This window comes from Neoarius graeffei, chromosome 21 (assembly GCF_027579695.1).
Source record: "Neoarius graeffei isolate fNeoGra1 chromosome 21, fNeoGra1.pri, whole genome shotgun sequence".
Classification (NCBI taxonomy): Eukaryota; Metazoa; Chordata; class Actinopteri; order Siluriformes; family Ariidae; genus Neoarius; species Neoarius graeffei.
This window is the reverse complement of record NC_083589.1, coordinates 41,439,194-41,463,038: the sequence shown is the minus strand read 5'-3', so window position 1 is coordinate 41,463,038 and position 23,845 is coordinate 41,439,194. Positions and strand designations below refer to the sequence as shown.

The window sequence follows — 23,845 nt, the reverse complement described above, 5'->3', positions numbered from 1 at the left end:
TAAACGCATCACGGACGAGGGAGCTTGTCTGGAAATCAATGAGCTCCAACTGAAATGTTGCCTCGTCTAACGAGCTGATGTTTTTTTTCGCCAATGAGGAGAATTCCTCGCTTCGGATGGAGAATGGGTCGCGGACAAAACCAACATTTCCCTTGGGACACAGTAGTGTTGCAACCATGACTGAAAGTTGGCCCGTAGCTTTTCGATGAATTCAGTCATTATTCCTGTCACTCGCCCCCCTCCCTGTGATTTTAATGTTGCGAAGTGCAAGAGCCTTCCACTTGATATATCTGACTGGAACAACTCCAGTTTCCTTGTAAATTAATCCATCTTCTCGATCAGGTCCACAATGGTTTTCCCTCTCCCTTGTAGCTGCAGGTTCAGCTGGTTCAGGTGGCCAAAAATGTCCGTTAAAAACACGACGTTTGAAATGAACATTTCATCTTCTAGAAAAGCCAGGTGGTCGTCTGAAGCACGCATCTTGCTCAGTCGCAGGAAGGCTTTAACTTGCTCTAGTAGCGCACAGAAGCGCTCCAGCGCTTTTCCTTTACTTAACCAGTGCACATCATTGTGAAGCAGCAGATCCTCGTAGCAGGCCTCTGACTCAGCCACAAGTTGGTGGAAAAGACGGTGCTGAGTGCTTGATGCACCCCGGACAAAATTAATGACTCGCATCACTTTATCCATAACACTCTTTAGCTCGCCACTGAGTCTGGCGCACAGAACACTCTGGTGAATTAGGCAATGCAATGCGTGCATTTGGGGTGCTATCTCCTTCAATCGGGCCACCAGACCTCTGTGGCAACCAACCATGGCAGGTGCCCCGTCTGTCACGATGAGGTTTATTTGCATGTAGTTTAAACAGTTCCTCCACTTTGGCAAACATAACATCCCCAGTGGTGTTCCCTTCTAATGGAATTAGAGACAACAACTCCTCCCTGAACTCCTTCCCATCAAAATACCGCACGAAGATGCACATCTGGCTTATATCAGTGTTGTCTGTACTCTCATCAATGGCAACTGAAAAGTAATTGGCCTGACTCAGGCCACTCATAATTGATCCCCGCACAGCGTCAGACAGGCTTTCTATGCGTCGGGAAGCTGACCTCGCAGAGAGCGGCATCTGTTTCACTGAGGCAATCACGCCATCCATCGAATTATCAGTAACCAGCTCCTCCAAAACAGCCGCCATCACTTCCTTAAAAACCTCTGCGTCAGTAAATGGTTTGTTGTGACGGGTAAGAACCCATGCTGCTTTAAGGGACGCACTTGTAACCTTTTGCTGCTCGGTGAGTGACTGAATCAGGATCTTGCTGCTGTGTGCATATCCAGCCTCCAAGGCTTTAATTTTCTGTGTTCGCATCTCTGTCCCAGGAGGATATGCGTTTTTGAAGTGGCCATGCTTTGTCTCATGGTGTCTTCTAATATTGTATTCTTTACAAACGGCAACAACCTCGTTGCAAATGAGACACGTCGGCTTGGCATTAATAAATGCAGGCAGGATGAACGCATACCTTTGCTTCCATTCTTCTTTGTAGGTCCTGCATTCGGAATCAACTTTTCTTTTCATGGCTTTTGACAACAACATTTTGCATCGATAGCTAGCAATCTTCAGCTAATCATTTACACGTCATCCAAAAGAATAAACAACCGGCAATTGTATACATTAGTTACGGCAGGTTGCTAGGCAGGTCGCCTGTTTCATGAGAGACGCCAGGAGATGCAGCAGTCGGCATAATAACAGCGCATAGAAGCAAATCAATGTTTTAAATGAAATTAAATTAAATGCATTTTAAAAGTTAAATAACGTTTATTTTTAATATAATAGAAAAAAATATAACTTTTTTCCCCCATTAGAAAAGCATGGCCATGGCCCGCGATGTCATTGTCAGAAAAAAATTTGGCCCGGGTCCAAACTTAATTGCCGACCCCTGCAAAAGCAGGTGATCCATTAGTGAAAAGGGACAACCTCTTAACAATTTATGCTAATAAACTGCTTGAAATGGAGGTTTCACAATTAATTCAACTTAAATTTGATTTTAAAAAAGCAATGATTAAACAACATACCTGCCAACCTTGGAAAAAAATTTTGAGTAGCAACTTATCGCGGCGGTGCAGCACAGCATGGCGTGAGGTCAGGCACATTTGTTGATCAGTATTGATTGTAATGAGTGGAGCATGTGAACAATGTATTACTAAGCACAGAGTTCCCACTCACCACCATATCTAGTTATTCAACATACAAGTAGACCTTGGGTGGCCAACCCGCGGCTTGCGAGCCGCATGCGGCTCTTACGTTCATATCGAAGTTTTTTTTTTTATGTGCGTGTAGGGTGACCACCTGCTCATAAGCCCAAGGGGGGACAAGGGGTATGTTTTTGAGGGACAATGTGGGACGCCGCCCCCACTGCGCCACGCCGGCCGCTGGAAGACTCACAGATAGTGGTTTACCCATTTCTAGCACATACTACCTTACATGGTATATCAATAATACCCTATTCTGCTGTTATTGGTGACGTATGGTCATGAACAGGCCACCAAATGTGTTTTTTTTTAAAATAAACATTCATAATATTTTGACCATTCAATGACTTGTCAGACACACTTCCACTTATGATTTACTGAAGCTAATCAATTTTATTTATTTTCCATTACAATTTATTCACTTTAAATCAATCATAATATAATATTGAGTCTGAGGCTTTGCAGTGCATCAGTACAGCAGGAATAGTGACAAGTCTCCATTTAGTTTTCAGTGGACTAACAGGAATTGTAGTGGCTCAGCACCACAGAAACAGTAGAAAAAGTCTCTTAACTCACAACCGCAGTCACTTTGTCAGCTAGAGTCTCGTTTTTAGGTCGGAGGAAAGCATCCATAGATTTAGACGTTTCTTTCTGTTGCACACGTTTCTTGTGAGTCTCCGCGAGCCTGTGTCGTTTCACATCGTATTCCCCGCCATGGAACTAAGATCCATGCATGCATGTCCGATTGAGAAAGATGTTTTGCAAAGGTCACAAAAAGCCCTCTCGGTATCCCCCTCAACCCCTTTCAGCCACAAATATTCATTTTCCCACTCTTTCCTGTACATACACCTTCTCTTTTTAACTGGAGGTGGCGGTGCCTCACCTGCCATCTCCCCGGTACCTTTCTCCATTTTTTAATATGAAAGCAATGCATGCGTTGCACCTGCGTCCCTCGTCACTGTCTGTGCACGTGAGTGCAGTGTCATGGCAACAACAAAAAGTTGACAACAACCAGTCAGTTGTGAGGGGTGTGTGTGTGGTTTTGTTCTACAGTCTATAGTGGCGACGGTGGTGTGCTGAAATGTCAAGTAATATTCGTTTGGCTGCCTGGGTGGCCCGGGGAGAGCGACATCCCCCTCAGCAAGCATCAATTATGCGGGACACGTTGCGGGACGCATAAATTCGGCTTCAAATGCTGTACGCGCACGCGCTATGCGGGACAGGTGGTCACCCTATGTGCGTGTGCGCTTTGCTTGAGTTCAGTATGGTATTTTCGTCAAATGCATCTTCGCTTTGCTTGGGTATATTACGGTATTTTCAGGTCATGTCAAATGCGCATGTGCGTGAGATAATCGCTAAGTTTTTGGGCAAGGTGTATCTTGTGTCAAGTAGCCTCTCAAAATGGCAATGAAAAAATGCACAGCAAAACGAAAATATGAAGACGAACATAGGACATTTTTAACAGAGTGGGAGAGTTTATACTTTTTTGTTGAACGTAATGGCAAGCCATTCTGCCTTATATGTCAGTTGTCATTAGCTCATTTCAAAGCTTCCCGCCTCCCTGAATAAGCAAGGAGCCAGATATGCAACACTAATTGAAAACCTGCACGAAAGCTTTGTAACCCGGTTCCGTGATATACAACTGAAAAGGCCACAGATTACGTTCCTCGTCGACCCATTCAATGTGGAGACGGACTGTTTGAAAGCCCCGCTTGTCACAGATGAGGCTGCGGCTGAGTTGGAGATGATCGATCTTCGTGAGGAAGACCAACTGAAACCTGTTTTAAGGGAAGGCACCATTGAGTTTTGGAAAAGTGTGCCATTGGAAAAATACCCGAATGTGAAATGGGCTGCGCTTAAGATACTGTCAATGTTTGGGTCAACATACGTCTGCGAGTCTGTGTTCTCTACCATGAAACACGTGAAGTCAAAGCATCGTTCTGTTCTGACTGAAACCCATGTGAAAGAACTGCTTCGAGTGGCAACGACGGAATACAAGCCAGATTTGAAGAGGATTGTTCAAGGCAAGGAATGTCAGAAGTCCCACTAAGCAACATGCATAGTAAGTGCACACAATATTGATTGCTGTAAATGACTGGCCTGTGGTATTAGTACTGACTGAAGGAGTAAATTTCTCTCATGTTGGCGTGTGACATTTACTATTAATCTGGCTGAGCAGAGGTGCGTGCGTGAGCGTGTGTGTCTGTGAGAGAGAGAGAGAGAGAGAGCGGGGGGGCGATGTTCATGTGCGGTCATGTGTATGGTGTGGCTTTTTTTTTTGGTAATCCCATGAGTCCCACTAAGCAGCATGCATAGTAAGTGCACACAATGTTCATTGTTAAAAATGACTGGCCTCAGCCTGTGGTCTTAGTACTGTAGGAGTAAATATGTTGGTGTGTGACATTTACTATTAATCTGGCTGAGCAGAGGTGTGTGTGTGTGTGTGTGTGTGTGTGTGTGTGTGTGTGTGTGTGTGTGTGTGTGTGAGAGAGAGGAAGAGATGGGTGATGTTCGTGTGCCCATGTGTATGATGTGGCTCTTTGCGGTAATACAGTAAAAAATGTGGCTCTTGGTCTCCAACTGGTTGGCCACCCCTGAAGTAGACTATGAAGAAAACAAGAACTCTTTTAATGAAAAGACATGAATATGTTTCCAATGCTTTCACCAAGACATCTGGCACAAGGCAACTGTGCCCGAAAAATATGTCCTTTATACAGACCTTAAACTTAAAGATAAGGGATAAATGTACTGCCTTTGGCATATTGTGTCTTAAATACATTGGGAATTATAAACAACAAAGAATCCCAAATAGCATGCTATGTCCCTTTTGACATTTAGCATTATATTGTATAGATAATAGAAAAACCAAAGGGCTATAGCCTATGTCTTTTAAAACAGACGCCGGCAGTCTGCAAAATACACACACACACGCTAAATCCTTTTTTCATAAATTTAGTTTTGACCGTAAAAGAGATTCTGTTGCTCCTTGCTACACTTTGAACTAGGCTACACTAAACATCGAAAGTGAATATTCCAGAGTACCTATATAATACCTAAAAAATAAATAAATAAATAAATATATATTATATATATATATATATATATATATATATATATATATATATATATACACACACACACACACACACACACCGGTGTGTGTATATATATATATATATATATATATATATATATATATATATATATATACACATACACACACACACACACACACCGGTGTGTGTGTGTGTATATATATATATATATATATATATATATATATATATATTTTTTTTCAATATTAATATTTAGTAAATGCAAACTGATAACCACACAGAAAAATGTACTGAAAATAAATTATAGGCTACTCTAGCATAGCCTATATAATATTCATATTCACTGACCTGGCCTAATTTGGAAAAAAATAATGGCCTATGTATATAAATACAAGCATTTCTATGTTAGCAATATTATTACCTGTATTTCCTTGATGGCTAATGTCAAAATCATAATTGCACACTGTGCAAAACACATGATTAGGCAGTTTAGAGGGGCGGAGGCATGGCCATTGATCTTGATACTTCGTTAGGAACTTCTGAGGGGCATAGACTCGCTTCTTTTTAGATTTGCTTCCCTCTCTCTCTCTCTCTGTGTCAGTATCCTCATCTGACATCATGTGTATTATTAACTGCAAGGCACACACACACACACACAAACACACATCATCCTCCACGACACGCACTTACAGTACGTGAAAACACTTGGTGCGCTGCTCATTGAATCTCACATGCACGAGTAGCCTAGTTCAGAAGATTTTAACGCGTCTATTGGTTGACTGGATGGAAATGTCAGTAGGCTACTACAGTATATTTTCACTTTAGGCTATGCAATATTTTTTGGATTGAGAAGCCTGGGTCAAATATCAAAAGTTGGAACAAATATTTCCTTCAGATAAGGCGGACCACTGTGCTTTGAACTATGACGTTAGGACGGTTGTCCTTGCTTTATTCACAATACCCTTGCCCAGCCCATTTACCTTTGAAACTGTGTTTAGCACCGTCCTCCCTTATAAAACCAGTCACAGTATGAAGATCGACCGAGAGGGATGAAAATCAATTTCGTTACTTTCGTTTAGACGGCTCCTCGGCTCTCCGCTTAGGCCCATAGACGCCGCATTGAGCTGGTAGCCCGTTGCTGGGATACGTCAGTGTCCGCCATATTGGATGTGGCAAATCTTCCCCGTAAACCAATGAAAGTAAATGGACTGAACTTCATAAAGCCCCTTTCTACAATAATATTTAACTCGATGCCTTTTATTCACCCATTAAGACACACACATGTATATTTGGGAAACAAACAGGCATCAAAACAACACATATAACTTTTAACGTGATGGTTATAAATAGTGTGCGAAATACCCGTCAATATTCCGTGGGAGGTGTGACCTAAATTTCCTCAACATGCAGCAGGCCTATACCGGAATCAAGCTATCGGAAACTTGGTTTGTTTGTTTTTTATTCCGCTGCTACTATCGTAGGCTACTAACGATATCTACACATCAAGGCATGTTTTGGAGCTCAGCGGGGATCGTGTAGAATACAGGGATGTGATTTGGGGCTGGTGAAATTATCTGAAAATTTTAGCCGGGGGTCTGGGGGCTGCAGGCCCCCAGCTGGTCCGGGGCAGCGCCCTGGTGGGGGGACAAGGGGGGCGAAGCCCCCCGAAGATCCTGGGTTCTGGGGTTTTCTGACTTAAAAATTGTACTAAAATGGCAAGCAAACGCACAAGAAAAAACTTGTCATGATTAACAAATTCAAGCCAATTTAATGGTCAACATGCAACTCTGAGCCCCTATAGTAATTCAGTGATTCTTAACAGACAAAAAGCCAAAACATGAAACCTAAAAATGTCATTCTAAATTAAATCATCTGCATTAGAATAAATAGAAAATTGTACACTGGCAGTCAATGAAAAAGTCCAGGTCAATAATTCAACATATTATGCAATACGGAGTTGGGGAAATGTTTGTTTTGAGATGTTTCTATTGAATAGCGTGCACAGAAGTCATTAATGAGTTCTCCTCAATCCAAACATTTTTCAATAGTCTTCAGGGAGTGGTCTTTAGGAATCAGCTCAAAGTGCTGTTTTGGAGAAAAACAAAAATTTGTACACGGTTGAAAGGATGGGTTGGATAGCCTTTATTAAGGCCATGAAAAAGCCGACTTTTGTATTCCTTATGTCCAAGATGCCACGGTTAAATCCAGATGACAGATGGCGGGCCCTCAGCATGGTGCAAGCCGGCCTAAGTTTTTCAGAAGTTGGGCGTCGATTGAATGTCCAAACCCTGCCATGGCCTGCGTATTCACCTGATCTCAATCCCATTGAGCATTTATGGGATCACCTTGGTGTTCAGATCCAGAACCGTGTTCCTCGTCCCATGAACAGAGGTCAACTGATCCAGGCTCTTCAAGAGGAGTGGCAGGCCATTCCACAAGACAGGATTCGCCGTTTGATACGCAGTATGCGTCGCAGACTGACGGCTTGTATTGCTGTTGGTGGGGACAATACTCGGTACTGAAGCTGCAACTTTCCAATTACAGGGTATCCATTTTGTTCGGACTGTACATTATCAAAGCTAACAATTATTGTGATTTTTTGTTTATTCATCTCGAGTTAAATGTCAGTATATTGATCTGTAAGCTTCTAGTACATGATTTCATAGCTTATGAATAAAATTATTTTCAGAAATGTCACCTGGACATTTTCACTGACTGTCAGTGTATAAGGAAAAACAAAATTTATACTTTCAATTACTGTACAAGTTGAACATACCTAAATGTGCCTTTTCAAACAAACATGATGCAACATAAGAATTCATCCACCATTATTTATTAAACTCTATTGCTCCTGGTAGTCTCCCGGTTTGCTTCTTATGTATGGCAACTTCTAATATTTGATTAAGTTACTGCACACCCCGTTTAGACAGGGTAACAGGATTGACACAAAAAAATTAGTCATGCATAGACTACTTACCAAAACTGAAATTTTTAAGTAAATATTCTCAGATTCAGTTCATTCTGCCATCCATATAAAAGGTGAGAATATGTAGATCCTTGGCAACAAATAATTTCAATAATAGCTTTTGGGAGCATTTATTTTTGTGAGATTAATCACAGTAACAGAACTGACACAAACCTCTGGGACAGGTACAAAAATTAACAAAACATCGAAAAAATATATTTTCTTAATGGCATTTTCAATTTGTGACATCATATGTCCATTGTGGTTTCCACAGTCTTGTCGTTGAACATGAAAAAGTTTCAATTCCACCTTTGTCTAACATTAAGAATCATGTCTGAAAAAAAGTCTCTTTTCAGTGGGACAGCCATTTTTGCTCATTTTCGACCCTAAAATTTGCTACAAAATACACATTTATGAACCAAAGTAGTCAAATTTTGAAATGCAAGGTAGAACTGATAATGTTTTATCATACGGGCCATCAAAAGGTTTTAGAAATCTCAAAATGTAAACAAAACACGTCCGGACAAAAAAAATACGTTTTCTGTGAAATTGACTCATATACAGAACTGTACAGTGTTCACTCACTTGAGGATTTTCATATGCAAGAATAAAAATAACTTTTTCACTAAACAACATTCACAAAAAATGTGTTTGCAATTAATTGGGATCCACTGTTTTTATCATTTCAACCGCGCATCAGACCCTCGGCCAATTGAAAATGTCTTTCATGCACTTTTCTCCCTCATGAGAATTTTGAAAAGTTGGCAAGTATGTCTTATTTGCACTAACATTTTAATATTGAATAAACAAATCAAAATTGTGTATAATTACCTTACATCCACGCTGTGGGAAAAGTTTTGAGCGAAAATTAAAACTAACTTCGAGTGAAAAAGGTGAAATAATCTGTGATGAAGTTGGCAGAGACTCTGAGGTAAAGTGAGAGGAGGCGGGAGGGGTCAAGCATCACTGCCGCCTCACAGACTCGCTTTCCCGGGTTAAACTCCCACCACTCCCCCTCTCTCTAGCTTTTGTTTTGACCAAGTAACCATTTTGATTTGTAAACTAGAGCCGTGATTTAAACTGCTGTTTCTTCGGACGTAACTAAAACAAACTGAAATAAAAACTGACTCTTCTTTTCTCCTCAGAAGGTTTACCCATAGATATACATAGAAGACTAGATGCCTCGTCCCCGTTGCCCGTCAACGAAGTCGAACGTCCGCACATGGCGGCCATCTTACCTCAGACAGCTGGCTTACCCATTACATTGTGGTGGTAGCGATATGTACTTTTCAGATGACCGTAACTTCCTCAAATTTCAATCGATGTTCAAACGGTTTGGTTTGTTATATATAAAAAAATACGGAAGTATGTATTTATGATATTAATGATGAATAATTATTTTATGTTTTAAAAAAAATACATGCTGAAATTCCTATGCTGTGAGAAGCCTAACACTGCATACTTATGGATAACTGCGGCCTTAGGACAAATAACCATACAATTTATTTCCAATTTTTAGTGAAAATATTTTTACATGTGATAGGGCCGTAGGGGAAGCTAAAGTTAAATAAACAGCTTACTCACTTACAACCTCACACCCAAATGTAACAATACAGTATGATACTGTTGTCCTAGCCCGGCGGCTCATATTAGGAACTGTATTGGACATTATTTCACTAAGTAAATAACGCTACCGATTATCCTTAAAAAATGATGTATTATCTTACTGGTGAAAGGTGATCCTGCGTGCCCTACTTTCCAGACATCGCCGGTTCGAGCAACCGAAAGCCGCGCAGAAGTCTGGCATCTCGTCACAGTCAGTAATTTAATTTCCTCTAGAAATCATAATGTAAGTTGTTTTAAATTAACTAACCCGAAAATGAAAACCATGTGCAAGTGCAACTTCAGTTATTGAAAATATTATCTCATGACCTTCCATGTAAAATTACTTGGTGCTACGAGCTAGCCTAGCATGAAACACAACTTTGACAAAGCTGCAGTAAGTCGTTTTTGAAGAGAAAAGGTACGATTTTAGCATGTTTTAGCCACAGATTCCGTGCCCCCTCATGCAGGACAGTTAGGCTACGGAGGTCCTTTGTCCCACGGGCCATTCAACTGTTCAACAGCACACAGAAGGACAACAAGGACATTATCATTAGGGACTGGACTGCCTAACACTCATGTCCTCCATTTATTCCAGGCTTCTATGCTTGTTTGTGTGTGTGTGTGTGTGTGTGTGTGTGTGTGTGTGTATACTGTGCAATACACTTTTCACTGGATTTCTCACTGTGAAAACTGATAAGTCTGTTCTTGTTCACTGTAATCCCTGTGTGTGTGTGTGTGGTGTGTGTGTGTGTGTGTGATGTGTGTGGGTGGGTTTTTTGACTGTGCAATACTTTCTTCACTGGACTTTTTACTGTTACAATTGAGAAGCATCCCCTCTATCATGGCTGACACTTGCTATTTGTTTACTTGTTATTTGTTCACTTAATGTTTTACTTTAATATCTCTCTTTGCACCATACTAGAAGTTTTTGCTCTTTGTTGAATTAGAGTAATTTAGTGTTGATTTAGTGTAATTTAGTGTAATGTTGATCTAGTGTAATTTCTTCCCTCTCTGTATCTTAATGTTTTTTTTTTTTTGTATTTTTGTATAAGCTACTTGACACTTTAATTTCCCTCTAGGGATCAATAAAGTTACTCTACTCTACTCTACTCTACTCTGTTCAAGCACCCAGAATTACAACCACATTAATAATGTTTTAAGAAATCAAACCATTTGTATATACGTCAATTTCAGCGAGATAAGAGTATAAACATTTAAGCATCTCAATGGTCTTACCTCAGTGTACCACAAATTCTGTGGAAAAGCTTGCCTGTGGTAAGATGGCCGCCCTGTGCGGACGTTCTGGAATACGCGGTGAGGCATCTAGTCTTCTATGTATATCTATGGGTTTACCCTCCGATGCTAACCTTTTCACCACAACTTTCATAGCGTGCGCATGCGCATCCAGGAAGCAACAGATGGTATGAGGCCCCGTTGCCACGGCAACCTTCGTCACCCCGCGAAAACATACTCAACTGTCGCACGTGCAGTGACACCATCACCACTCACAGGTTTATTATGGGGAAAGAAATGAGCTGGGTTGTTTTTTTCTTCTTCCCCATGTTTATTTACTTTAAAAACACACACACACACACACCAAACTGATGATCAGGTGCATCTTTACGCTCGATCACGGAGGCTGCCATCTTTCAACTCTTTGTTTGAAGCGAGCTTACGTACAGCTATCTAACAAGTGCGTTCATTGATTGTTACAGAGCGATGGGCCAAGCACGTACCTCGTTTCATCTCAATGACGGAATTACTGAAAGTCGGAACGAATAGGATATGAATGCGGATTTTTGAGCGAAAATTCGGAAAAAATTTTTTTTTAAATTTTGAGGTGAAAAAAAGCGGAATTCCGCAAATTCGCGGAAAAAAAAAAATCACATCCCTGAGAATAATGTGCTGTGCTTACGCTGCTGAAGCTGTGCTGTGCCGTCTCCGCATCACTTTCATTAAATGCCGTGCAGATAGACTATAAAATGTCTCCAAAAACAATTTTTGCAATATACAGTGCTATATGGAAAAAATTCAATTAAACCATATTACAATGGGATTGCTCCATGTGATTGCTTCACAGTCTGACATGCTTCCAATCTCTTCTATTTTTGAGTGTCCCATTACCATCTGACAGCTGGTGGTGAAATTGGTTGGGTGGGCTATGAAATAAATTATATTATATTCGTTGTTTGGAGACAGGTTTCACCGAGCGGCTATTATGCGCGAGACTTCATATTAGCCGCAAAGTCAGGAAAATCTGTTCGTAAAATTACGTTATAATGACCAAATACAATGAAAAGTATTTTTCCAGTCTCACCTGTGAAAGGTAATCCCATGTGATCTCGTTTGGACGGTAAACCTGTTGGTACAGTTAAACGCAGCACATGAATGAGGCATCTTTATTCTCCACTTTGCCACATCCAATATGGCGGCGAGGATGACGTATGATTCTACACGGAAGACGGCATCTATGTTTATAAGTCTATGGCTTAGGCCTATTTGAAGAGTTTAAAACTAGCGCTGTGATTGGTCGAAGTCTTCTTTTCTCTACAGGTTGCTGGTCAGTGCGGTTACACCCATAGACGAGTTGCCTAGTGCGTGAATGCAGACAGTTGAACCGGAATATTAAAGATCTTTGAACTCAAAGCCATCAAAGGCTTTTTGTGTATTTTGAAGTGTTAAATCGTAGCAGCGTAGTTTGATGTCTAAATGCGTATCTGCTACGCAAAATACGTAAAGGTTGGCAGGTCTGAAACAAAAGAAATTCAGACACTTTTACCCTCGTCAAGAACTCTGGACTCTCAGTGTACAAATTGAAAGTACACCCAATTCTACAACTCCCCTCCTTTTCCTGTTAAATCCATTATAACGGAAGACAAGTAACACTTTGCTTTGCCTGTACTTGCATATTGAACCTAAAAACGCTATACATTACAGTGAATTTAAATTTGTGAGAATTGCCAGAAAACAAAAGAAAGGAACAAGCTCTAAATCGTGGACAGTACTGTAATATCAAAATAGAAAAAGCCAAAAAATTGGGGGGCATCGTGGCTCAGGTAGATAAGGCGCCATACCATAAATCCGGGGACCCGGGTTTGATTCCGACCCGAGGTCATTTCCCGATCCCTCCCTGTCTCTCTCCCGCTCATTTCCTGTCTCTACACTGTCCTATCCAATAAAGGTGGAAAAAGCCCAAAAAAATCTTTAAAAAAGAAAAAGCCAAAAATTGATATCGCAGCCCAATATTTTATACAGACACGTAGTCACATCATGAATGTTATATGTCTGTATGAGCTTCTTACATCTTCAGCAAACTCCAGTGCAGCACAGTTCTGATCATCATCCCCAACAATCAAAAGCAACGGACATCTTATTTGCCCAACCTGTATGTTTAACAGTACAATACCTCAGTATGCGTGAACATATATAAACAAAGTGTACACATACAAAGCCACAAACTAACAGTGGTGCTTGAAAGTTTGTGAACCCTTTAGAATTGTCTATATTTCTGCATAAATATGACCTAAAACAACATCAGATTTTCACACAAGTCCTAAAAGTAGACAAAGAGAACCCAGTTAAACAAATGAGACAAAAATATTATACTTGGTCATTTATTTATTGAGGAAAATGATCCAATATTTCATATTTGGGCGGCACGGTGGTGTAGTGGTTAGTGCTGTTGCCTCACAGCAAGAAGGTCCGGGTTCGAGCCCCGTGGCCGACGAGGGCCTTTCTGTGTGGAGTTTGCATGTTCTCCCCGTGTCGGCGTGGGTTTCCTCCGGGTGCTCCGGTTTCCCCCACAGTCCAAAGACATGCAGGTTAGGTTAACTGGTGACTCTAAATTGACCGTAGGTGTGAATGTGAGTGTGAATGGTTGTCTGTGTCTATGTGTCAGTTTAAATCGGGAAGCTGCGCACATTTGTGCAGCCTGAGCGGCAGGACTGCGCAAATGTGCGCAGCTTCCCGATTTAAACTGTTTTTTTCTCATCCTTATACTCCCTGTTTCATGGACTGTAACGGATTTGCTTATTTAGTAATTTTAATAAAGAATTTACTTTGAAATTATAATCAGACACTCCAACGCCCCCCCTAATAAAAAAAATTCGGATCTGCGCGATTCAGCCGTGAAAAAGGCGGCATCCGCCAAAAGGCGCGCTGTTTGCATCCCTGAACAATGCATTCCACCATAAGAACCTTGTCCCATCTGTTAAACATGGTGGTGGTAGTATCATGGTTTGGGCCTGTTTTGCTGCATCTGGGCCAGGATGGCTTGCCATCATTGATGGAACAATGAATTCTGAATTATACCAGGGAATTCTAAAGGAAAATGTCAGGACATCTGTCCATAAACTGAATCTTGAGAAGGTGGGTCATGCAGCAAGACAACGACCCTAAGCACACAAGTCGTTCTACCAAAGAATGGTTAAAGAAGAAGAAAGTTAATGTTTTGGAATGGCCAAGTCAAAGTCCTGACCTTAATCCAATCGAAATGTTGTGGAAGGACCTGAAGCGAGCAGTTCGTGTGAGGAAACCCACCAACATCCCATAGTTGAAGCTGTTCTGTATGGAGGAATGGGCTAAAATTCCTCCAAGCCGGTGTGCAGGACTGATCAACAGTTACCCAAAACGTTTAGTTGCAGTTATTGCTGCACAAGGGGGTCACACTAGATACTGAAAGCAAAGGTTCACATACTTTTGCCACTCACAGATATGTAATATTGGATCATTTTCCTCAATAAATAAATGACCAAGTACAATATTTTTGTCTCATTTGTTTAACTGGGTTCTCTTTATCTACTTGTAGGACTTGTGTGAAAATCTGATGTTTTTGGTCATACTTGTACAGAAATATAGAAAATTCTAAAGGATTCACAAACTTTCAAGCACCACTGTACATATCCAAATGCAAGAGTATTTTGGAAAAAATCAGATACCAGCAAAATAATATGTTGCTTTCAGTGTAAAAAAGATAGGATGCTACAATAATGCAGGAGAAAGTTACTTACATCCACTTTCTTGGTTAGATCTGTGGGGATGGGCAGGAAGAGGTCTCTCCAGATGACCTGATTATCCTTTATCTGCGCTTTATGAAACAGACTAAAAATAATTTAAATATTATTAATAGTTTTTTTCAGTTGCAAAGCAGTACATTTTAACAACTCCAAATTATCAGCTCACCTCCAACAATTCATTCACTATTACATATTTAATATTACAACAAACATTCGACTTCAATGACTAGGAAGTCACAAAGTCCCCTTTGAATAAAGACCAGATTTTTATTCAGAAACTAAAGTCTTTCACTTAAAAAAATGATTTCTGATCATATTTGTGGTAATAAGTTGTAATATTGTGGGCAGCATGACAGTGCAGTGGTTAGCACTGTTGCCTCACTGCAAGAAGGTTCTAGGTTCAAACCTCGCAGCTGACTGGGGCCTATCTGTGCAAAGTTTGCATGTTTTCCCCGTGCCTCAGTGGGTTTCCTCCCACAGTCAGATTAGGTCAACTGGCTACTCTAAATTGCCCATAGATGTGAATGATTGTTTCTCTGTTTGCCCTGGAACAGATTGGCAAACTACCCAGGTATCTCTTGCCTGAAGTCAGCTGGGATTGGTTCTGACCCTGACGAATAAGTGGTATATAGAAAATGGATGGTAATGTTGTCTGAATAAACATTCCCAACTATTTGTAGATTATCCTGACACGTAGTGTTGTGGGTATACTTTTTAGTAGTTTCATATTTTAATGAACAAGAGAACACATCTAAAATTTGAAGTATAAAGATATTTGTATGTACAGAAAAGCAAGAGTTGGTAAAAGTGCTCTGAGAGGAGGAAGCACACACATTTCCAATGTACGTACCTGATCAATTCTTCGATGGTTTCAGACACAGTATTACGCACAGGAATGAGATGATTGCCACTGATGCATATACAACACCGGGGCTGTGACAAAATCACATATGTAAGAGTGTTATACGAGCCGTATTTAGGAGATAGCAATACAGACAGCAAGAAGAAATTTCAATGTAATGATTCCCTCATCTGAAGCAATGCAATAGTACTAATATTTACAATACAGCCTCACTGATTCTTTTCTAGACAATCTGTGTCAGACAAAGTCTTAATGGTGAATGAAATGATCCGTGTGTGCGCGCGTGTCAGGGTCTCTGTCCATTAGCCATTAAATATTGGTATTTGACCAGCAAATTCAGATCTTGCCAGACACAGTGTGATCCCGCCGGACATGCCTCTGGTTTTTTAATAATACATATCTCTTTAAATTAATCTAGTAGATCATATCATTCTGATGCCTGATGTGAACATTAACTGAAGCTCTTGACCTGCACTTCCATGATTTTATGTATTGTGCTGCTACCCTTTGTTTGACTGATTGGATAACTACATAAATGGGCAAGTGTACAATGCTCATAAAGTGAATGGGGAGTGTACTTAAAGAACCACCCAAACGTTACCTTGCAACAGAAATTCACAAACGTACAGTGGTGCTTGAAAATTTGTGAACCTTTTAGAATTTTTCTATATTTCTGCAGAAATATTACCTAAAACATCATCAGACTTTCACACAAGTCCTAAAAGTAGATAAAGAGAACCCAGTTAAACAAATGAGACAAAAATATTATACTTGGTCATTTATTTATTGAGGAAAATGATCCAATATTACATATCTGTAAGTGGCAAAAGTATGTGAACCTTTGCTTTCAGTATCTGGTGTGACCCCCTTGTGCAGCAATAACTGCAACTAAACGTTTTGGGTAACTGTTGATCAGTCCTGCACACCGGCTTGGAGGAATTTTAGCCCATTCCTCCATACAGAACAGCTTCAACTCTGGGATGTTGGTGGGTTTCCTCACAAGAACTGCTTGCTTCAGGACCTTCCACAACATTTCGATTGATTAAGGTCAGGACTTTGACTTGGCCATTCCAAAACATTAACTTTATTCTTCTTTAACCATTCTTTGATAGAACGACTTGTGTGCTTAGGGTCGTTGTCTTGCTGCATGACCCACCTTCTCTTGAAATTCAGTTTATGGACAGATGTCCTGACATTTTCCTTTAGAATTCCTTGGTATAATTCAGAATTCATTGCTCCATCAATGATGGCAAGCCGTCCTGGCCCAGATGCAGCAAATCAGGCCCAAACCATTATACTACCACCACCATCATGTTTAACAGACGGGATAAGGTTCTTATGCTGGAATGCAGTGTTTTCCTTTCTCCAAACATAATGCTTCTCATTTAAACCAAAAAGTTCTATTTTGGTCTCATCCGTCCACAAAACATTTTTCCAATAGCCTTCTGGCTTGTCCACATGATCTTTAGCAAACTGCAGACGAGCAGCAATGTTCCATTTGGAGAGCAGTGGCTTTCTCCTTGCAACCCTGCCATGCACACCATTGTTGTTCAGTGTTCTCCTGATGGTGGACTCATGAACATCAACATCAGCCAATGTGAGAGAGGCCTTCAGTTGCTTAGAAGTTACCCTGGGGTCCTTTGTGACCTCGCCAACTATTACACACCTTGCTCTTGGAGTGATCTTTGTTGGTCGACCACTCCTGGGGAGGGTAACAATGGTCTTGAATTTCCTCCATTTGTACACAATCTGTCTGACTGTGGATTGGTGGAGTCCAAACTCTTTAGAGATGGTTTTGTAACCTTTTCCAGCCTGATGAGCATCAATGCTTTTTCTGAGGTCCTCAGAAATCTCCTTTGTTCGTGTCATGATACACTTCCACAAACATTTGTTGTGAAGATCAGACTTTGATAGATCCCTGTTTTTTAAACAAAACAGGGTGCCAACTCGCACCTGATTTGTCATCCCATTGATTGAAAACACCAGAGTCTAATTTCACCTTCAAATTAACTGCTAATCCTAGAGGTTCACATACTTTTTCCACTCACAGATATGTAATATTGGATCATTTTCCTCAATAAATAAATGACCAAGTATAATATTTTTGTCTCATTTGTTTAACTGGGTTCTCTTTATCTACTTTTAGGACTTGTGTGAAAATCTGATGATGTTTTAGTTCATATTTATGCAGAAATATAGAAAATTCTAAAGGGTTCACAAACTTTCAAGCACCACTGTATTGTAATAATTATCTCTTATTTAATAGTAAGCCGGGGTGCCAGGCAGTAAAACACTGCCAAATTTGTTTAAATAATCAGGGAGTATGTAGGCTAAGTCAAAAGAAAAAAAAGAAAGAGAAATACACAAGAACACATGTATCAACTTCAAGTATCACATGAATGCTTAGTTTCAATGGTTAACAAATTTAGTATACTTGCTTTTAATCTAACTGTAGGGAGCTCTGGACAGAGGTAGTACTCTTTGGGGTGGACGAGCGCACTGGTCCTCACCCAACTCCTAAATCTCTCACGTGCTGGTTCCAAGCGCCATACCTCGGTACACCATTTCAGCTAGTGGGCTAAACCACATGAGGGAGTGATGTAAACACTGCATCACTGGGCATATGAACTTCCAGGATGAGGTCACCGGCCAAGGCGGAAAGGCTCTTCGGAACTCAACGCCTAAGTGATCAGGACCAGAGCACACCATTTATGTGGAGAGCGGCTGTGGCCGACCAGCTTTGGTTTGAAATAATAGGGGGGCAGGCCTCTTCAGCCCGGTACAGCAACCTGCTTAGGAGAGGGAACTCTAACATAAAACCTACAACCCGAAGACCTTGCTGTCACCATCCCAGCTTGTTAGGCCATGGCAGATGAACTTTAGGTGTAAAGGGTGGGGCTAGTACTGCGCACACTGCACTCCACTTAAAAGCTCCATTGCGCAGGCTGGAAGGGAATGTCCACATCTCCTTCATCCAACAAGTCCTGTAGCAATGGGAAAGGGGTGAAAATGTCAGGTGGAAGATGTCACTGGAAGCCGCAGTCCCAATCCTGCATGCAAGTGGCTCAGGGGTAATGGGTCGCCTGGCGTCAATCTGGAGATGACCCTGTCACTCGGCAGCACCCTTGAGTGCCCAAGCAGCCTTGTTTAAGGGCAGCACTGCTTGCCCCACACAGGGAGGGGCCGAGAAAAGGTGGCCTAACCAAAGCTCCTCTCCCGTCAAACCCAGTTGGCTTGCTGCAGTCAACGGGCATCTTCACATGCGGTCAGACAACATCACAGAAGAAAAGGTATCCTGCCACCTCTAACAGTGGGAAACGACCCAAAGTAGCATGCTGAAACATCCGAACCATGCTAGATACAACCGGAAGCAACCGCTCTGTGCGACATTCTGCTCTTGTTGCACATAAACTGAAATGTCTCAATATCGACATCGCCGCAGTCAGCAAAGTCCGCTTTGCTGAAGAAGGCAGCCTGAAGGAGCACGGTGCTGGATACACCTTGTACTGGTTGGGTAAAGCACATGCAGAAAGACGCCTTTCAGGCGTTGGTCTTATAATCAGAGACTCCATTGCTTCCAAGCTCACTGATCTTCCCTGGGGTCATTCAGACCGCATCATCTCCCTGCGCCTTCCTCTCCAGAACAGCCATTACATCACACTGGTCAGTGTGTATGCCCCAACCCTCCAAGCCAACCCAGCAGACAAGGACAAGTTCTCTGCTGATCTGCGTGGCTTTCTGTGGCAGATACCAGCAGACAACAAGGTCATCATCCTTGGCGACTTCAATGCCAGAGTGGGCCGAGACTCAGAGTCCTGGAAAGGAATTCTTGGCAAACATGGAGTTGGGAACTGCAACGACAACAATCACTTGCTGATAGAGTTCTGCGCAGAGCAGCAACTTGTCATCACCAATACCATCTTCCAGCAGAAGAACAGCCTAAAAATAACCTCGATGCATCCTTGGTCCAAACACTGGCACCTTATAGATTACATCTTGGTGCAGCAGCGAGACACAAAGGATGTCTTGCACACCCGAGTGATGCCTAGTGCTGAATGCCATACAGACAACCGCCTTGTCCGCTGCAAATTGAACCTTCAGTTCAAGCCCAAGAAGAAAAAAGGTGCACCTCAGAAGAAACTAAAGGCCAGCAGCCTCCAGTCGGCCAAAGTGAAAGCCAACTTCCAAGCATGTTTACAAGTCAAGCTTGAACAGGAAAGCGCTAATCCGGGGATGGAAACAGAAGACCAGTGGGAACACCTGAAATCTTCCATCCTTCAAGTGTCAAAAGATATCCTTGGATACACCACCAAGAAACACAAAGACTAGTTTGATGAAAATGAGCCGCAAGCTCAAGAACTTCTGGTGAAGAAGAGGTCAGCACATCAGGTCCATCTTGCTCAGTCGTCTCGCCCTGTGAAGAAAGCGGTCTTCTGCCTCACATGCAACAACCTCCAGCACACGCTTCGAGAGATCCAGAACAAGTTGTGGATAACCCTTGCAAAGAAGGCTCAGCAGTGCATGGACATGGGGGACTACAATGGTTTCTACGAAGCTCTAAAGGCGGTCTACGGCCCCGCTTACCAAGTCCAGAGTCCACTGCACAGTGCAGACAGAACGGCGCTATTCACTGACAAGACTTCCATCCTGAACCGCTGGTCTGAGCACTACAAGACCAAAGTATTTGATACTGTCAGCAGAAAAGGACTCTGGCAGATCTTGGAAAAGCTAGGCTGCCCTTCAAAGTTCATGAAAATGATCACCCAACTTCATGAGGACCAGTCCGGACAAATCAGACTGAACTGAGAACTGTCAGAGCCCTTCCCTATCATCAATGGCATCAAGCAGGGCTGTGTTCTCATGCCAACACTCTTTCCCATCTTCTTCAGCATGATGCTACAGCAGGCCACTCAAGATCTCGACGAAGACGATGGCATCTATATCCGCTATCGCATGGATGGCAGCCTATTCAACCTGAGGCGCCTGCTGGCCCACACCAAGACAATGGAGCAGCTGATCTGCGAACTGCTGCTTGCAGACGATGCTGCTCTCGTTGCCCACACCAAGCCACCCATGCAACGTATTGTGTCCACTGGGCGACGCAACAGAGGAGCCCCACAGAAGAGGTACAAGGACCTCCTCAAGGTCTCTCTGACCATGTGCCACATTGACTCACACCTGGTCCTCTCTTGCTGCTGACTGGGTGGGCTGGTGCAGTATCATCCATGGGGCAGTCACAGCCTTCGAGTGCACACGTACAACCAGCCTGGAAGAGAAGAGAAGCAGAAGGAAAAACAAGGTGCCCTCTGCTCCAAACACTGATCAGTCATTCATCTACAGCTGCTGCAGCCGAGCCTGCCTGTCCCGGATAGGTCTCGTCAGTCAGGCCTGCAGCCGTTGTGGATAGACCCGACCTTGAATCTTCGTTCGCAAAGCCAAGCCAAGAAGAATCTAGGAGACAATTAAGAATGTTTAGTACTGAATCATAGGCAAGAATTAAATTATTACCAGCACCCACCACATCACACAATGAAAAGAGCCCAAATAACAATTCACAAAATCATTTGTACGTTTCTGTTAGGTTTATATAAGTATTAATTCTTGGCCAAGAATTCAGCAAAATTATTCTGTGTCAAAATTATATTAGTTGAAACGACCTTAGGTCCAGCTGGACATTGTTTGGGAACATTTTGTTTATGAAATGTGTATTTTGAACAGAGAAGTGTCTGAAGGTCTGTTTTGGTGTCAGATCGACTCACACACACCCTGAAATGGTAGAATTAAAGTTCATGTTTATGTTAATCCATTCAGTTGAAACTTAGGTCATAGCTTCATAAAAGCTATGAAATATACTGAAATATATTGAAATATACTATGGTAGTGATTTGGATCCCGTAATTAATGAATGCATTCCGTGATTAATGTTAGTTTTATAGTTTTAGATTAGTTTCATAATGACATTATAATTATAGTTAAGATCTTATGATTCTAAGGGTTTTTAGTTTAAAAGCATTAACCTAATTTAGTTATGAGTTTAATCCTGTTAGTTGTTTAATTGTTCTCTCTCTTTCAGACATATTCTCATTGTTCTTGTGGTTAAGTTGTTCTTATTTTTAATGTTTATTTTCTTATAACATTCTTTGTTTTAGCATTGTTTTAGACATATTGTTATTTGTTATTTTGCTTATGTTGATGAAATCAAGATGTAATTTACTGACTTAACACACATTTATGTGTTAAGGAGTTATGTTAAATTATTAGATCCTTTCTGTGCAAACGTGTCTTTGACCTTCTCTGAATAGACTCCGTAGACTAGACATTCTGTGTTTAGACATTCCATGCTGATATCTATCTGTACCTTACTGTCATCAGAAATATGTTTTTATATTATGATTGATTCAAGATCATTACACACTTCCACATAGACACACACCCATTACACACACACACACACACACACATGAAGACAAAACAAACACAGAAACACTATAAGACGTTTCCAAAGATGTTTTCATTTTGACGAAGTGACTGTGCGAATAAACTGACATGTGAATCTCTGATTCTGATTGTCTGTTTCTCTCGACCTGATCATTCTCGTCCTCGGCCGAGGGTGGCCCACGAAGGAATCGGGGTCTCTTTCTGGGTGAACCCAACAGTTTCATAGATATATTGTTCTCAACCAGATCAGTCCAACACCCACAATCACAGTTCAGTTCCCACGTATTATTCCAATCACAGAATACCCACACTGCAGTTCAGCGCTATTCAAACCCAGCATTGCAGTTTACCAGTTTCCAACCTCTTCCAGTGATTTTATCAGAAATAAATAAAAAAGGAAACCTTTAAACAAAATATCCAAAAGTTTAGTCAAGTCAGTCAGTTTTGTTTCGCTACTCACAACTCTGACGATCTCCCAATCGCGAATTCGTCGCAATAACAGCTCCGGTCCTAGTTACCCCCATGCTCTTCCACTTCTGTCAGTTTTGTCATCGGCTGATGATTGTGTTTAATAAAGAGGATATGTGATCCGGAACAAAGTTTCGAAGATGCTACAGAAGGGGATCCGCCTTACAACAGTGAAATTAGCGGCTAATAACACTTCAGGTTTTCCAGCTTCAGACAAGTGATGAGAAATAGGTAAACCTTCTTTCCTCATTTCAACAACAAGGAGTTTGTTGGGTCCTTTCTCCTGGTGATAACTGTAAAAGAGAGTCCTTTTGTTTTAACATACGGTACGACTATGGATATTTTTGCTAGAAAGAAAACGTGTAAGCACACAGCACCAGGAAGGCTATGCCAGCTATGAGAAGAAGAAGAATCAACCACGAGATTGTACATGACTACTTGCTGGTAGGTCTGAATATTAGCAGCCTTGAGCTCTGCAAGGACAAGGATATTTGAACTTTGGACTTGAGTAAAGGCCCGGTCCCACTGGCCGATGGACACAAAACGTATGCAAAAAGGACACAGCGGACGAGCAAAATTTCGGGGGTGGCTCTATCCGTTTTCATCCGCTCCAGAAATGGACAAAATTGGCGAAAATTTGCGAAAACAGAACGGAAAAGAACGGACGTGGGTAGTATATAGCGGGGATGTTAAACGCATGTTCATAGGAAGCCTAGCGGATGAAAGCGGATGGAAGTGGATGACAGCTCCGAAGGGGTTACCGGTGATAACTGAGAAGCGGACGCATAGCAGAAAGAGCGGATGCATAGCGGATGAAGGGGATGCATCACGTACGCCTAACGGAAACAAAGGGGATGTTGCGCGGATGTATATCGGATGCAGACCATTCACTGCGCATGCGGGGGGTATGAATTGCGTCTGCTCCGCGGATATAAAGGGATGCAGCACGCACGCCGTCAGCATAAAGCGGAAAGACGTGCTGGCGGTTACATCGAGAGATCCAGATGATTTTCTCCCCCTTTTTTTTACAAAATATCGATTGTCCACTAGGTGTCCTTCTACATACTCTAGACATACTCCAGACATCCTAAATATACGAGATACATCCCAGATATAAACGCTTTGTCCGTTTTGAATACTTTATATACGAGATGCATACGCTTACATCCTTTCTATTTCCGTGCTACTAACG

At 41.7% G+C, this 23,845-nt stretch overlaps 1 protein-coding gene across 1 annotated transcript in view; it reads right to left on the bottom strand.

Annotated features, from left to right (window-relative positions):
- The window catches only part of LOC132869749 (acyl-coenzyme A thioesterase 1-like), a 60,796-nt gene that overhangs the window by 11,250 nt on the left and 25,701 nt on the right, over nucleotides 1–23,845 (bottom strand). Inside the window, exons 6-8 of the mRNA XM_060903132.1 lie at nucleotides 15,736–15,818; nucleotides 14,880–14,970; nucleotides 13,173–13,253 (exon numbers count right to left, since the gene is read on the bottom strand). Coding sequence (XP_060759115.1) covers nucleotides 13,173–13,253; nucleotides 14,880–14,970; nucleotides 15,736–15,818 — 255 coding nt within the window. The remainder of the gene's footprint in view (nucleotides 1–13,172; nucleotides 13,254–14,879; nucleotides 14,971–15,735; nucleotides 15,819–23,845) is intronic.